This window comes from Magallana gigas, chromosome 6 (assembly GCF_963853765.1).
Source record: "Magallana gigas chromosome 6, xbMagGiga1.1, whole genome shotgun sequence".
NCBI lineage: Eukaryota > Metazoa > Mollusca > Bivalvia > Ostreida > Ostreidae > Magallana > Magallana gigas.
Window position 1 is genome coordinate 4395545 of NC_088858.1, and position 13077 is coordinate 4408621.

Genomic DNA, 13077 nt, shown 5'->3' on the forward strand with positions numbered 1-13077 from the left:
CATTGCCATAAACTGAAATGATTATGTTTTCTGAATAATGTACTTCAACATGTTCAAAGTAAATTCTAAAATTTTAATAGTTGTACTATTGATATTTTATATTATTTGTTGACATACTTTATTCACCAGCAGGTTATGGAAATAAGATGGATTTCATGACAGTGAAGAAAATAGCATCGGATGCTGTTGATTCTCACAAACTAATAGATCAGTTGGTGAGCCAGATCAAAGCACAAATAGATGACAACAAAATCACAGGACCATGTGTTTGTGACATTTTGTTTTTATTGGAAAGCATCATATCATATGATCAAGATGTGGAAACTAGTTACATCCACAAGGTTTTGGACAGCGTGTGCCTTTCCCTTCTTGGCAAGATCCACCCCTCGATTGATAGTTGTGTGGAGAACTTGGCCGTATTGACCAGTGCTAGTTCCCTGTGTGGTACATGCCTGCTTAAAGCTGATGAAGTGAGAGCAGTTACACTTATTGAGCAGTGTCTAGGGCTGCTGAAAAGTTACAGTCATGATACTGAGTGGCCATCTGAAGAGGAGGGAGTCATGGACATCTATTGCTGTTTATCAGTTCTGCAGCACATTTCTAAACAGAGCAGGAACAAACCTTTACCAGCTGTACAATCTAAACTTCTTCTGGGATATTTCATCATTGCACAGGCAATGAAATATATGAAAAATAACTTACTTATTAACATGACCATGAATTGTCTACAGAACATAATAAGTTTAAGCTCTGATGGAAAGTTAAACAGACTCACTGCTGTATGGGAATTGATCATTGAAGAATTTGATGCAGGAAATGAAAAACCATATGTTTTACTCTGTGGTATGGCGACCCATTTCTTTCCTGTAATCAATAACAATGTAGTTCTTGATTTAAAAACTAAGGATGCCTTCTGGAGAATTATCCAGCGAGGAATAAGTAAAACAACACCATCGTCTAGGAAACAGAGCATGTATCTGCTGAAGCGAATCACAGACATCTGTAACACCTGTGGAGTCAGTGTTCAGAGTGAACACCTGTTCCAGTGGGGGCCCAGTGGTGACCACCTGGAGATATGGGATGACTACATCTTGCTGCTGGAAACTCTTGAGGAGAGACAGGTTAGCGTGCTATGTGTGGTCTAACATTGATCAGGGATGTGGTCCATTCTTACCTATGTTCATTGTGGCATTTCTTTGTAGCAATTAGAAAATGCATTATGTTCAGAATTATCCTTTGGATTGATAAAAATTTTGCTCTGAACTGTGGGAAACTTTTCATTGAAAGGTTTTATGATGTAAGGTTTATACAATATATTAACTCCTTTTACAGGTTCACATTATCAAGCCAGTACTTCCAAGACTTTCCAAATTAATTAAGGCTACACACATTAAACAGAATGGTAGGTTACTGTACAATGTAGCATTGATACGTGCATTGCTTATGGTAATCCAGGGTACATCCTGAAACAAATTCATTTCTCAAAAAAAAAAAAAAAACAAAGAAGATTTTCTTCTCCCATTATTATAAATCATCCACAATAAAAAATTTCATGTTTACCATATTAAACTAATTTGTTTAAATCATTATTTCTTTTTATAGGGCAAGGAACATTGCATACATCTTGGCTGATTTCTCTTTTTAAGAGATTTCTGATGCATGAAAGCATCTTTGTTGTGAGATGGGCAACAAATGCAGTTTTGACATTAGATCTCAATCTTTGCCCAATGCTAAAACAAGATGAGGACAAGGTAAAATGATCAGCTGACTTTTCAATTCAATTGCATGAACTTAATGGGTTAGGTACAATGTTATACAAATGATAAGAAGTGTTTGATTTTACAAACTCTTGCAGTATTTCTGTGAAGATTTCTTGCTCTCAATACAAGAGCCAAAGCTGTTCATCAGACCAGAAGGGGCACCGGCAGGGACATGCCCTTCCTGTGGAGAGGCACTCACGGGATTCTTCAGAAATTGCTGGGAAGTCCTGGCCACTTCTGCTACTAAAAGTATGTCTTCACTTCTGTCTTGATTTCTTGATAAAAATTTGCCCATAATAAATATTCATAGAAACTTTTCATAGGCAGCCATCGTCTTGGAAATCAGTTGCTTTTTTCTTCCTAGTCAGTATATACATGTACCGGGTATAATGATAATAGCCTGGTTTTTTTCAGCTGCTTTTTTCAGGAACATCTTAACAACAATCCTCAGCCACACCTGGAGTCCTGTACCTTTACAGTTTATTTTTGAGGCGTTGTCTAAAATCCCAGCCACCCCCATCTTAGACTCAGCTGGTCTTCAGGATCTGAAGTAAGTGCCTGTATTTATTGTTTGAATCTGTCTTTTTAAAGGTAGCTATACAAATTAAATGCTAGCAGATCTCTGTCTATGGATCACTTGATTAGAAAAGGTTTCTTGTTATTGTGTAAATGAACCTGGAAAAAAATGATTTCACAAAGCTATTAACTATTATATGTATGAAAACAGTATACAGTGAATGTATATATTAATCAGTTACACATTGTAATGTAGAAATAGTGTCAGCTCCAACATGAGAACCTGGGATGGCTTTACCAGGGGAACAGTGCAGTGCTTCTGTGGACAGATTCTCCTGAACCTCATCAACACAGTAAGTTCTTAACTGGTTTTTCCACAGGAAAAATCCAGTTATTGAAATGGTGAAAATAGTCAGTTAGGCAGCTACCAAAAGGGTTCCTCTATTGCATGGATAACTCCTCCTATAGCTTTCAAGATAGGAAGTTGTTGTTTTGCAGACAAATTGTGCATATATCAGAGATGTGCATATTATTTGGATTTTGATAATTTTTGAGAAAAATATCTGCTGTTAAACTTAATCATTTTTCTGCGTAATATTGCATATAAGGTACCCCTATTATCACTACTCGGCTGATATGAATTCCAACATTTGATCTTAGGAAACAACACAGCCCGTGGATTTTTTTTCAACACTCACCATGTATACTAAAACAGAGAGTCTGTGTCGAAGAACAAGTTTTTGGAAAGAAGTGGTTGATTGGCTGAAGATGGTCACAAAAAAGGAAATAAAGACTTGGACATCAGATGACATAAAATCACTCATTAAAAACCAAATCACCAGACACCTGGCAGTCAAAGATGGTTTGTATATTGTCTTCTTGAAATAATCCAGACACAGAAACTAGTGGTAGAAACCAAAATTACCCATCTAAATGAATGTTTCCAAATTCAGTTGTAATACCATGAAAATTTTATATTATTACAGGAGGTGAGAGTGTTTTGGACGAGACTGATATATTGATGACTGTTCGCCTGGTTCTTCTATCTGTGGATGCGGATATTCTTCCCATGAAGCCTGGAGACAATCAGGAGACATATTCCCTGACACACTGTCTGCAGGCACTGACCCACCTCATCAATGACTTCCCCTCCCATCCCTACATGCCTGTCATCAAGGTGGAGCGGGCTCTACAGCTGTTGACTGGCCTTGTCACAGAAGTGGGAGGAGATTCCACAGGTATAGTGTTCTGTTACGTAGGGGAGAGGGTAGGTCAGTTTTATCACCAATTTTGTTAATGAACTTCCAGAGTTCTCATACTGTTATTGTTAATTTTTCAGATTATGACTTGTCTCAGTTCATCAAGAAGTCTCTTGGTGCCTCTGCTGCTGCAATAGTAGTATTCATTCAACAGAGATTGGCAGAGGGATGGAGACTGGTAAGCCATTCAAGCCTTATTCTTAAGAGGTTTTTCTCACAATGCCACTTGTTTTAATATAGTTGATAATGCATTAGATTTATATATCTATAGACAAGTGATCTCCCCTCCCTGAGGCTTTGCTGTGATGCACTGTCATTGGTTGTAAGTGGGTCATGTGATAGCAATACAAGAGAAGGAGTCAGAAACTTGTCCCAAAGATGTTTACAGTACCTTCAGACCTTAAAACAGGTTGGAATCAAATACTTAACAAAAAATATAAATGCATTTGTAAGATGCTTGAAGTACCTACAAAATTTTTTGTGACTTTATCACAGTAAATAATGTTGTATTTAATGTTCAGGACAGTTCAGAGAATCAGATAAGGCGACTGGGAGCAAGTACAGTGCTGGGTACTATCACAAATCACGCTTCCGACCAGACACTAGTCCATGGTCTACTCGCTCTCATCCAATCAGCTTCCTCGTTTATTCCTGCCACCTTCATAAAGCCACCCTCTGATGATGGCATCAGGTAGGTCATTGATATTTCATAGATATTTCATAGATTGGCAATTTTTTTCATACCAATCTACAAAATGAATAGAAATGTGTTCATAAACATTTATATTGATCCTGATGTATAAATCTTGGCCCAAAAACCATGTAATATAAACCAGAATTATATTAAAATAAAGAAAACTAACTGGCCTACATGTAGGTAAAGGGTAGATACTGTAGATTCCTAATTAAACATGAGGAATTAATACCTGTGTAAAATTGAGAGAAGCACACCTCGCTGAATTGGTGTTCGCGATTTTATATTCTCTCAATTTGATGCAAACCAGTTGAATCTCATAATTAAGTACTCGAGTAAAATAAGGAATCTACAGTATTTTCGATTGGGTACTTGATGACAAAGATACATGTAAATGTTATAATGCTGGTAATTTTGCTCATAATTTTATGAGTATGAGAAGAGAGATGGATATTGGAAGTTCAATTTTACGTTCTTGCTTTACACAGCCAAAAAGAATGGGGTGCTCTTGCATCAGATTTTATGACAAGTCAGTGGAAAACGGTATATTTCTACCTCCAAAATACCAAGCCCTCCAACTCCTTCATCAGTGTGGAGAAGTGTCTGGATTATCTTGCCGTTAGTGCGGGGGAAGCTACACTCATTCTCTTCAGCTGCATCAAGATTCTCCTACCAATGGTAAGTGCACTACATGTACTGAATGTCTACAACAATCATAATTCAATATCTACTTAGTAACATGAGCTTTCTGATATTAATATTGAATACTGTAAATTACTAATTAAACGCGAGGAATTAATATCCACGTAAAATCGCGAGAAGTCCGTCTCGCGAATTTTAAAATCTTGCTTTTAATTTTTGAACATATTTAAACTACATGAAACTATGATAAAATTGCGACATTCGCGATTTTATGGTATCGCGATTTGATGGAAAAGCGTTGAATCCTGGAATTAAGTACTCACGTAAGATAAGGGATCTACAGTATGTTCGAGTATTTGATCAAACAGCCAGGGGTAGAAGGGAGGTTTGTGTAGTTATTAAGCAGAATTCACGCCATGGCTTGAGATGATAAAAAATGAAACATTTGAATTTTTGTTCTTCATGCATTACAGTACATGTAGAAATAAATTTTAATGATCTCATGATTCCAACAGAAAATTGTTGAAGGAAAGTCGGATACTGTTGTGGAGGTGCTAAGACTAGCTTGGAATTACCTGTTGGAGCATCAGGGGAAGGGAACCAGTTACTGGGCTTACCTGGAGGGATATGCAGACATGGCGTTCCAGCGAGTGCTGATGACACAGCCAAAAGAGTCGGCAGTCACACAGAAACTTCTAGAGGTATGGAAGTGCATTTATTATCCAGTGCATCTCATTCTAAAAGCTATTTTGCCTATTAATGTAAACAATCAATTGGAATTTTTGTGATGTTTTATACAATGATAAAAAATCCCAAATGTAACATGAATATTATTAAGATTTTGGGTCAATTTGGTCACATGCTTGATGATTAGGTATTGCATAATGAATGTAGCACATACCAGTACATGTGGGACACAATGTATCCAGAATAGTGCTAATATGTCTATTGTATCTGTTGCTTATAGTTTTAAGACTTAAATTTTGCAATTACATGTATTTGTCTTTTACTATCATTTATCCGTAAATTTCCACTAAGATTGTTGGTGAGCTGCTATTAGCCGGGGAGGAGAAGAGTGGGGTGGTAAATGTCCTCCTGAAACGCCTGCTCACTGACTGTCCGCTCCCGATGGAGAACTTCCTGTCTGTTGTTGTACAGTGCTGTATGTTTGGACCCATTTACAAAAAACAGGACAAGTAAGACGGCAAATAATGTATACAAAGAGAATCCCTGATGCTTAAAAACCTAATAACTTAATAATCATAGTACAAATGTATAAATAATTGTTAAATTACATCAGTCGTAATTTATTATGCTTTAGAATATCATGACCCTCTTTTCAATTCCATTTAAACAACAAAGTTTCAGTCTAAGTTATCCCCCATTTGCATGGTGTTTTGTTTTTAGACTAAGTCATCCCCTATTTGCTTGATGTATTGTTTCAGACTGTTGATTGATGTGTTTAGTTACGTGTCATCACTTGGGTCAAGGTTAGCTGTCAACCAGCTCAATCCTTGGTAAGTCAGCTGTTAGCATCAGTCAGTTTTACTGGTAAAAGATATCATAAACTGGTCATATTTATTGATAACTGATCATCATTCCAACTTCTGTGAAGGTCATTTAAAAATACCAGAGATTACATTCACTTTCACAGTATTCCAGCAAGTTTTCAACAGAACACATTCCATTATATAAAAACCACATGTAACGTTGAAGTACATGTATTATGAATATCGTAATATTTATTTTTTTTATTCTGTTGAGTTTAAGATAATAAGGTTGTACTGTATTCATTCGATTTTGTAATGAAATAACAACAAGGGCAAAAGATTCAGCCTAAAACTTGTTATAACAGGCAACCAAAAAATCTGGTGTTACGAGTCTGGCTTGTGGAATTTGTGTGCCACTTGGATCCCCAGAATTCCCTGCACCACTCCTTTGGAAACCGTTTCCTGTCAGTGTTATTTGAGAAGTACCAGGAGTTAGTGCAGATATCTACTGGCAATATCTTCATCAACTCTCTGGCCCATCGTCAGAAGAACAGACTGATGCAGTTTGCGCTGCTTTTGGAGCCATTCATTTCACAGGTATGCTCATGTTATGTATTAACAGTAAAGCATTGTATACCGTGGTTTCATTAATATTCAAGGGTACCAATTTTCGTGGAAAAAGTGAAAATCACAGTTTCAAGGATACGTAAATTCGTGGCCAATGACCCTATCAATATAAAATGATAGTAGAAATTGCACTTCAATGAACACTTAATTTCATGGATAAACTTAACAACGAAATCCATGAAAATTGGTATTCAGCGAATATTGATGAAACCACAGTAGTCCATGGTGTATTTATCTACTGAACCCTCTGTTGACACTGATCTATTACAGGCTGACAGTGGGAGAGTCTTTGAGCTGTGTCTGGATTTCTTGGGTCTTGAGATGCAGCCTTCGGTCCGGCACTACCAGGAGTGGATGTGTATGAGGCTCGTGTCAAGATTTCCAGGCCTGGTGGCTAAACTCTGGCCAGCCTTTGAAAAGGTAAGCTTTCTTAAATTATCTGTTTTAAGAAAATGAATATCTTTTTTGGCTGTTAGAAAATGTTTTATTCAATTCAATTCAGTGTATTGATATCACCATGTTGACAAACAGTCAATTTTTATTGTTAATGATTATGAAGATTTACATACAATGCTTTGAGAGCATTTTTCACTCTTTTACATTTTAAGGGGAATGAAGGTAGTAGTCACTCTTATAACTTACTGTATATTACCCCTAAGACTAGTACTAGTATTATCTGCATACAGAAATTTGACTATTATGTACATACTATATGTATTAAACAGAAAATATAAATTGCTTGTTACAGCTCCGAAAAACCAGTACAGCAGGCCTCTGCTCACTGCTCCATATTGTTGTTCATACAGGACCACTGCAGCCCACGAAGAGCCAGGTAAAATCTGCTGTCTACATATCAATAGTTGTTGTGAAAGGAGAATAAAACCTTCTACTCAAGTTCACAATGTAAATTCTTCTTATTACTGTAATAAATAATAATCTATAAATAGTTGCACAGTATGCATTGTTAGTATATGTTTGTTTTCCATGTGATGTATAAAACAACCCCCCTATTGGTTAAAATGATTGTATTACAGGAGGTGTTCTATGATTCTGCTCTGAACAAGGTGCTCTCTCTGTCCATGGCCCACCACTTCCACACTCGGATACACGCCCTGGCGGTTCTCTCCTTGATGTGGGACCAGTGTAAAACACTCGGGCTTCAAGCAATTCTCAATCGTCACAGCATCATCCATGCCTGTTTTTCTTTCTTTGATGAAGACAAGTAAGAATAAAGGGTCTACGTTTTACAATATCTGTCAAGCCCTATTAACAATTAACAATTGTTTGCTAAAATCTTGAGAAATGTCCCAGCTTTTGTAGACATTACAAACATTCATGAATAGTTTTACAGATTGTAAATCGTTGAAGCCCATGTATAAACACTGTTAACTCTTTCTTATTAACTTGTACAGCAATTCTGCAAAGAATGTGAAGAAATTACTGGAGAATTACTTTCTGAATGTCCTTGACCTTCACAGAGACTACAGTTTGGAGGTCAGTCCCCACTGCTTCTATAGTGATAATAATCACTAATGTGATAGTGATTATTACTAGAATTTCAATTGGTCTCACAACCATAAGTGTTAAAGGTTTATTATTAAATATGTGTATGTATTAAGCAGATGATTCATATTATTTGATTGCTGTATGTACCGAAACTATTAGTCTGCTTTGTTTTGAAAAGTTGCAAATATTATATTACATGTACAAACCAATGTAGAAATATACTAAACTTCCTTTTATCTAAACAGTTTATAAGTAATCTTCCCTTTCAGACCCTGTTTCACAACTTGCCTCACCTCTTTCAATTGAATGATAATTTAAGGTTCATTTTTCTTTAATCTTCATTGTGACTGTGGCACTGCATTCGTTTCAGACCTTGTTTCACACCTTACCTCGCCTCAGTCTGTTGAATGATGATGAGTGGATTGCCCCTCATTACTTTTCTGCCTACCCTAAGGCCTGCTACATCCCACTTCTGAACCCTGACCCCAGCCTAGCTAAATGTGAAGAAAGAACAAGACATTTGAGAGGTAAGCCCTAATTATGATACATTCAAGGAGGTAAGGCAGGCAGTCTGTAAGCAGTATTAGAGGGAGCTTCATGTGCCTAGTAACTATTGATCTAGGAATCATTTACATGTACATTCTGCTGTCTTGTTTTAGAGTTACATGTAAATAGAATTAAGTTGTACATGTATAATTCTGTAATGTTTGGATTTCGTTTAAATAGTCCAAAATGAGGGTGAATCAGAGGAGGCAGTGGGAGATATACAGAAGAAAATAATGCCATGGCGACTGATGAACCCTGATGACGAGGTCGTGGAAGAGTTGGAGTACGCCAAACGTCAGCACAAGTCTAACGGACTAATTCTAGTGACCTCCCTGATAGACAAAGTACCTAATCTTGGAGGTCAGTGTACAATAGACGTAATCTAGAGTTAAATCAAATCGACCAAAACTTACAGGCTAAGGAGAGTGTCATACAAAAATTGAACTAATATAACTTTATTTTATTGCATGTTAGGGTGTAAGACATGTAAACATTTTGTATCTGGTGTACTGTAATACTGTAATTAAAGAGGAGTGAACTTTTTCAGGGCTGTGCCGGACAAGTGAGATATTCGGAGTTTCTGAGTTTGTCATTAATAAACTGAGATATGTGGAGGACAAGGTGTTTCAGTCCCTCAGTGTCACAGCTCACAAGTGGGTCCCGATCAGAGAGGTAAATTATTACATCTATAATAGATAGATATGGAGAGAGGTAATAACCCCCCCCCCCCCCAACAAAAAAAATTAGATGCTTAGGATATGTAGAAATCACTTAGTCTTTGCTATGGAGTATTGTTGAAGCTAAGATTGCTCATGACATTAGGGTCATTTGAGCAAGGTCAAGGTTACTGGAAGAAAATGTTTATAACTTGTGTGTGGTCAATAGCTTTCTTATTTAGATACATCGGAAGTTCCTTTCCCCTTTTCACACAGAATTTGATGATGGCTTACGGGTTTGCAATGATCTTGATGGAACGGTCATTTTGCAAGTACTGGTTTCTTTAAGAAACTGTCTAATTTCTGTCCTGCCCATATGTTGTAATGTCGGAATCACAAGTCTAATTTTAATTATATTGATAGTCTGTGACCTTGGAATATGTCATTACTTGTACCCAACTTCATTTGAGCCAAATCAAGGTCAAGGCCTATTGAAAAAATTCTCAGATTGGGGTACCAGTATCGCTTATATTATTTTAACAAGTCTTCCATTAGTAACACATGAAGATTGTACATGTAATTCTATTTTAAATGTGAATAGAATTGAAAAAGATAATGATTTTCTATTTTTAAAAAATTTTGTTCATGCAAGGTGTACGAAGCCTGTCTGCCGGAATATCTTCAGCATAAGAAATCCCAGGGCTACACCCTAGTGGGCGTGGAACAGACAGCTAACAGTGTATCACTAAACGACTTCAGATTCCCCACCAAAACACTGCTCTTACTCGGGTAATTACTCAATCTAATTTCATATATACAACAGTTATTTACATGTGGGAGATTTTTGCCTTTTTTTCGACCGCTTTTATCAGAATTTCATTGTGTTTTGTACAGAAATGAGAAGGAGGGAATCCCAGCTGATCTGATCAGCCTGCTGGATGTGTGTGTAGAGATTCCACAACAAGGGGTGATTCGGTCACTTAATGTCCATGTCAGTGGGGCTATACTTGTGTGGGAGTACAGACGACAGCAAATGATGGCCGGGAGTACAGACGACAGCAAATGATGGCCGGGAGTACAGACGACAGCAAATGATGGCCGGGAAGACAGAAGTGTCTGGCAGATAATGACAGAAACTTTGAATCGGGTGAAGCTCATCGCAACTGTTCTTCCCAACTGTCCCTCTCAGTATAAACTGATGCACTGCTTCACACACTGAACAACTCTTGAATTAGTATTTTCATGGAGAGAGTAAATCCTGGGACCCGTACCAGTCTGTTTTCAATCTCAACAGACACCTGCAAACCTAGTGTGCAGAAGAAATTGAACAGAATGCTTTGAGAATGAACCAGTTGCTATATATAGAAAATTTAAGTAATTGAAATAGCAATACAGAAGAAAAGAAGTCTCCCTATATTTACAAGTGCTATCTCATTGTTATAAATGTGCCATCTTGATTTCGTCATATCATTGTTGTAAGGACAGTGTCCTGAGTTTATATGGCTAAGGTGTATGTATTATGTAGAGGATATTCACATGTGATTTGTTGTTACCATGGTAAATAAAAGTAAAATTACCTACAGTTGTCATTACTTTTAAACCTTTCCTACAGAACTTGACTTCAGAATTCACATTAAAAACAAGAGGCCCACATCACTCACCTGAGCAAGGATATCCTTAAGTTAACTCTGATCCAATTAGCATTACAGTATCAAAATCAAAACTCACTTTGTGGCCCCACTTTTCTGGCCTAATAGTTTTTGAAAAGATTTTTAAAAATTTTCTTTATATTCCTATGTAAAAATTCATTGCCCCATTATGGCCCCATCCTACCCCCGGGGACCATGATTTGAACAAACTTGAATCTTTACTATCTGAGAATGCTACCATTCCAATTTGAGCTTTTCTGGCATAATAGCTTTTGAGAAGAAGATTTTTAAAGATTTTCTCTATATGTTTCTATGTAAAAAATAGTCCCCCCATTATTGCCCCACCCTACCCCCAGGGACCATGATTTGAACACATTTAAATCTACACTACCTGAGGATGCCTCCACAAAAGTTTAAGCTTTTCTGGTTAAATAGTTTTTGAGAAGAAGATTTTCATTAAAGATTTTCTTTATATATTCTTATGTAAAAATCCATCCCCCCATTGTGGCCCCTCCCTACCCTGGGGGACCATGATTTCAACAAACTTGAATCTTCACTAATGAGGATGCTTCCACTCCAATTTGAGCTTTTCTGGCCTAATAGTTTTGAGAAGATTTTTAAAGATTTTCTCTATATAATCCTATGTAAAAATTCATCCCCACATTGCAGCCCCACCCTACCCCTGGGGACCATAATTTGACCAAACTTCAATCTACACTATCTGAGGATGCTTCCACTCCAATTTGAGCTTTTCTGGCCTAATAATTTTTTAGAAGAAGATTTTTAAAAGATTTTCTCAATATATTCCAATGGAAAAATTCACCCCTCCCTCCCATTGTGGCCCCACCCCACCCCGGGGGACCATGATCTGAACAAACTTGAATCTACACTACCTGAGGATGCCTCCACACAAGATTAAGCTTTTCTGACCAAATAGTTTTTGAGAAGATTTTTAAAGATTTTCTTTATATATATATTCTTATGTAAAAATCCATCCCCCATTGTGGCCCCACCCTACCCCAGGGGACCATGATTTGAACACAGTTGAATCCACACTACCTGAGGATGCTTCAGTACAAGTTACAGCTTTTCTGGCCAAATAGTTTTGAGAAGACGATTTTTGAAAAATACAAGCATTTTTTCAATAATTCTAAATTATCTCCCCTTGAAAGAGGGTATGGCCCTTCGTTTGAACAAACTTGAATCCCTTCACCAAGTGATGCTTTGTTCCAAGATTGGTTGAAATCTGCCCGATGGTTCTTGAGAAGAAGATGAAAAATGTGAAAAGTTTACAACATCGCCAACGCCGACAGAAAACGGACAAATTTTGATCAGAAAATCTCATTTGAGCTTTCAGCCCAGGTGAGCTAAAAAGGAAAAATCTGTACTGAGGCATTATTAGGAAACATTATTTAATATGAGGATACATTTTGTTATATAATTTTCATATGCATTTTGCTTGAATTTTGGAATTATTGATGATGGCTATTCTACAGAAAACTTGAATTATGTCCATAAAAAATTGATGTACCACCTGAAGGCGCATGACAGGAAAGGAAGTGTAAACTTTGCACAAATCCAAGTTTAACTTTATTAAATATAATAAAAGAAGGAATAATTTTAAATCAAAATATCTTTCATACAATTTCATCAACAAGTTTCTTTGATACTGAAATACATGTATATGTAATAAATGCAAAACCAGGTATAGTTTAGTCCTGGTCAGGTCAGA

At 36.9% G+C, this 13077-nt stretch overlaps 1 protein-coding gene across 2 annotated transcripts; it reads left to right on the forward strand.

The window, feature by feature from the left end:
• Window positions 1–127: 127 nt before the first annotated feature.
• Window positions 128–11272, forward strand: LOC105343001 (probable methyltransferase TARBP1). 2 transcript variants are annotated; one of them, XM_066087290.1, is made up of 26 exons: window positions 128–1121; window positions 1333–1402; window positions 1603–1751; window positions 1856–2009; window positions 2175–2310; window positions 2533–2629; window positions 2937–3138; window positions 3263–3514; window positions 3616–3713; window positions 3807–3944; window positions 4057–4226; window positions 4718–4907; window positions 5387–5572; window positions 5910–6067; window positions 6317–6388; window positions 6727–6958; window positions 7259–7408; window positions 7737–7820; window positions 8023–8210; window positions 8401–8482; window positions 8865–9021; window positions 9221–9400; window positions 9588–9712; window positions 10349–10485; window positions 10591–10709; window positions 10768–11272. In XM_066087290.1, the coding sequence occupies exons 1-26, from the start codon at window positions 147–149 to the stop codon at window positions 10821–10823; spliced, it is 4557 nt and encodes a 1518-aa protein (XP_065943362.1). In that variant the 5' UTR covers window positions 128–146; the 3' UTR covers window positions 10824–11272. The 2 variants fall into 2 exon arrangements, with proteins under 2 accessions (XP_065943362.1, XP_065943363.1); XM_066087291.1 differs by having other exon boundaries at window positions 10591–11272.
• Window positions 11273–13077: the final 1805 nt, after the last annotated feature.

Bases quoted from the DNA above. Each gene is read 5' to 3' on its own strand.
- LOC105343001 (XM_066087290.1), top strand. From the start codon at position 147: ATGGATTTCATGACAGTGAAGAAAATAGCATCGGATGCTGTTGATTCT. The intron at 6,389-6,726 runs GTAAGTCAGCTG...TTGTTATAACAG, and splicing joins GTCAACCAGCTCAATCCTTG to GCAACCAAAAAATCTGGTGT. The intron at 10,486-10,590 runs GTAATTACTCAA...TGTTTTGTACAG, and splicing joins AAAACACTGCTCTTACTCGG to AAATGAGAAGGAGGGAATCC.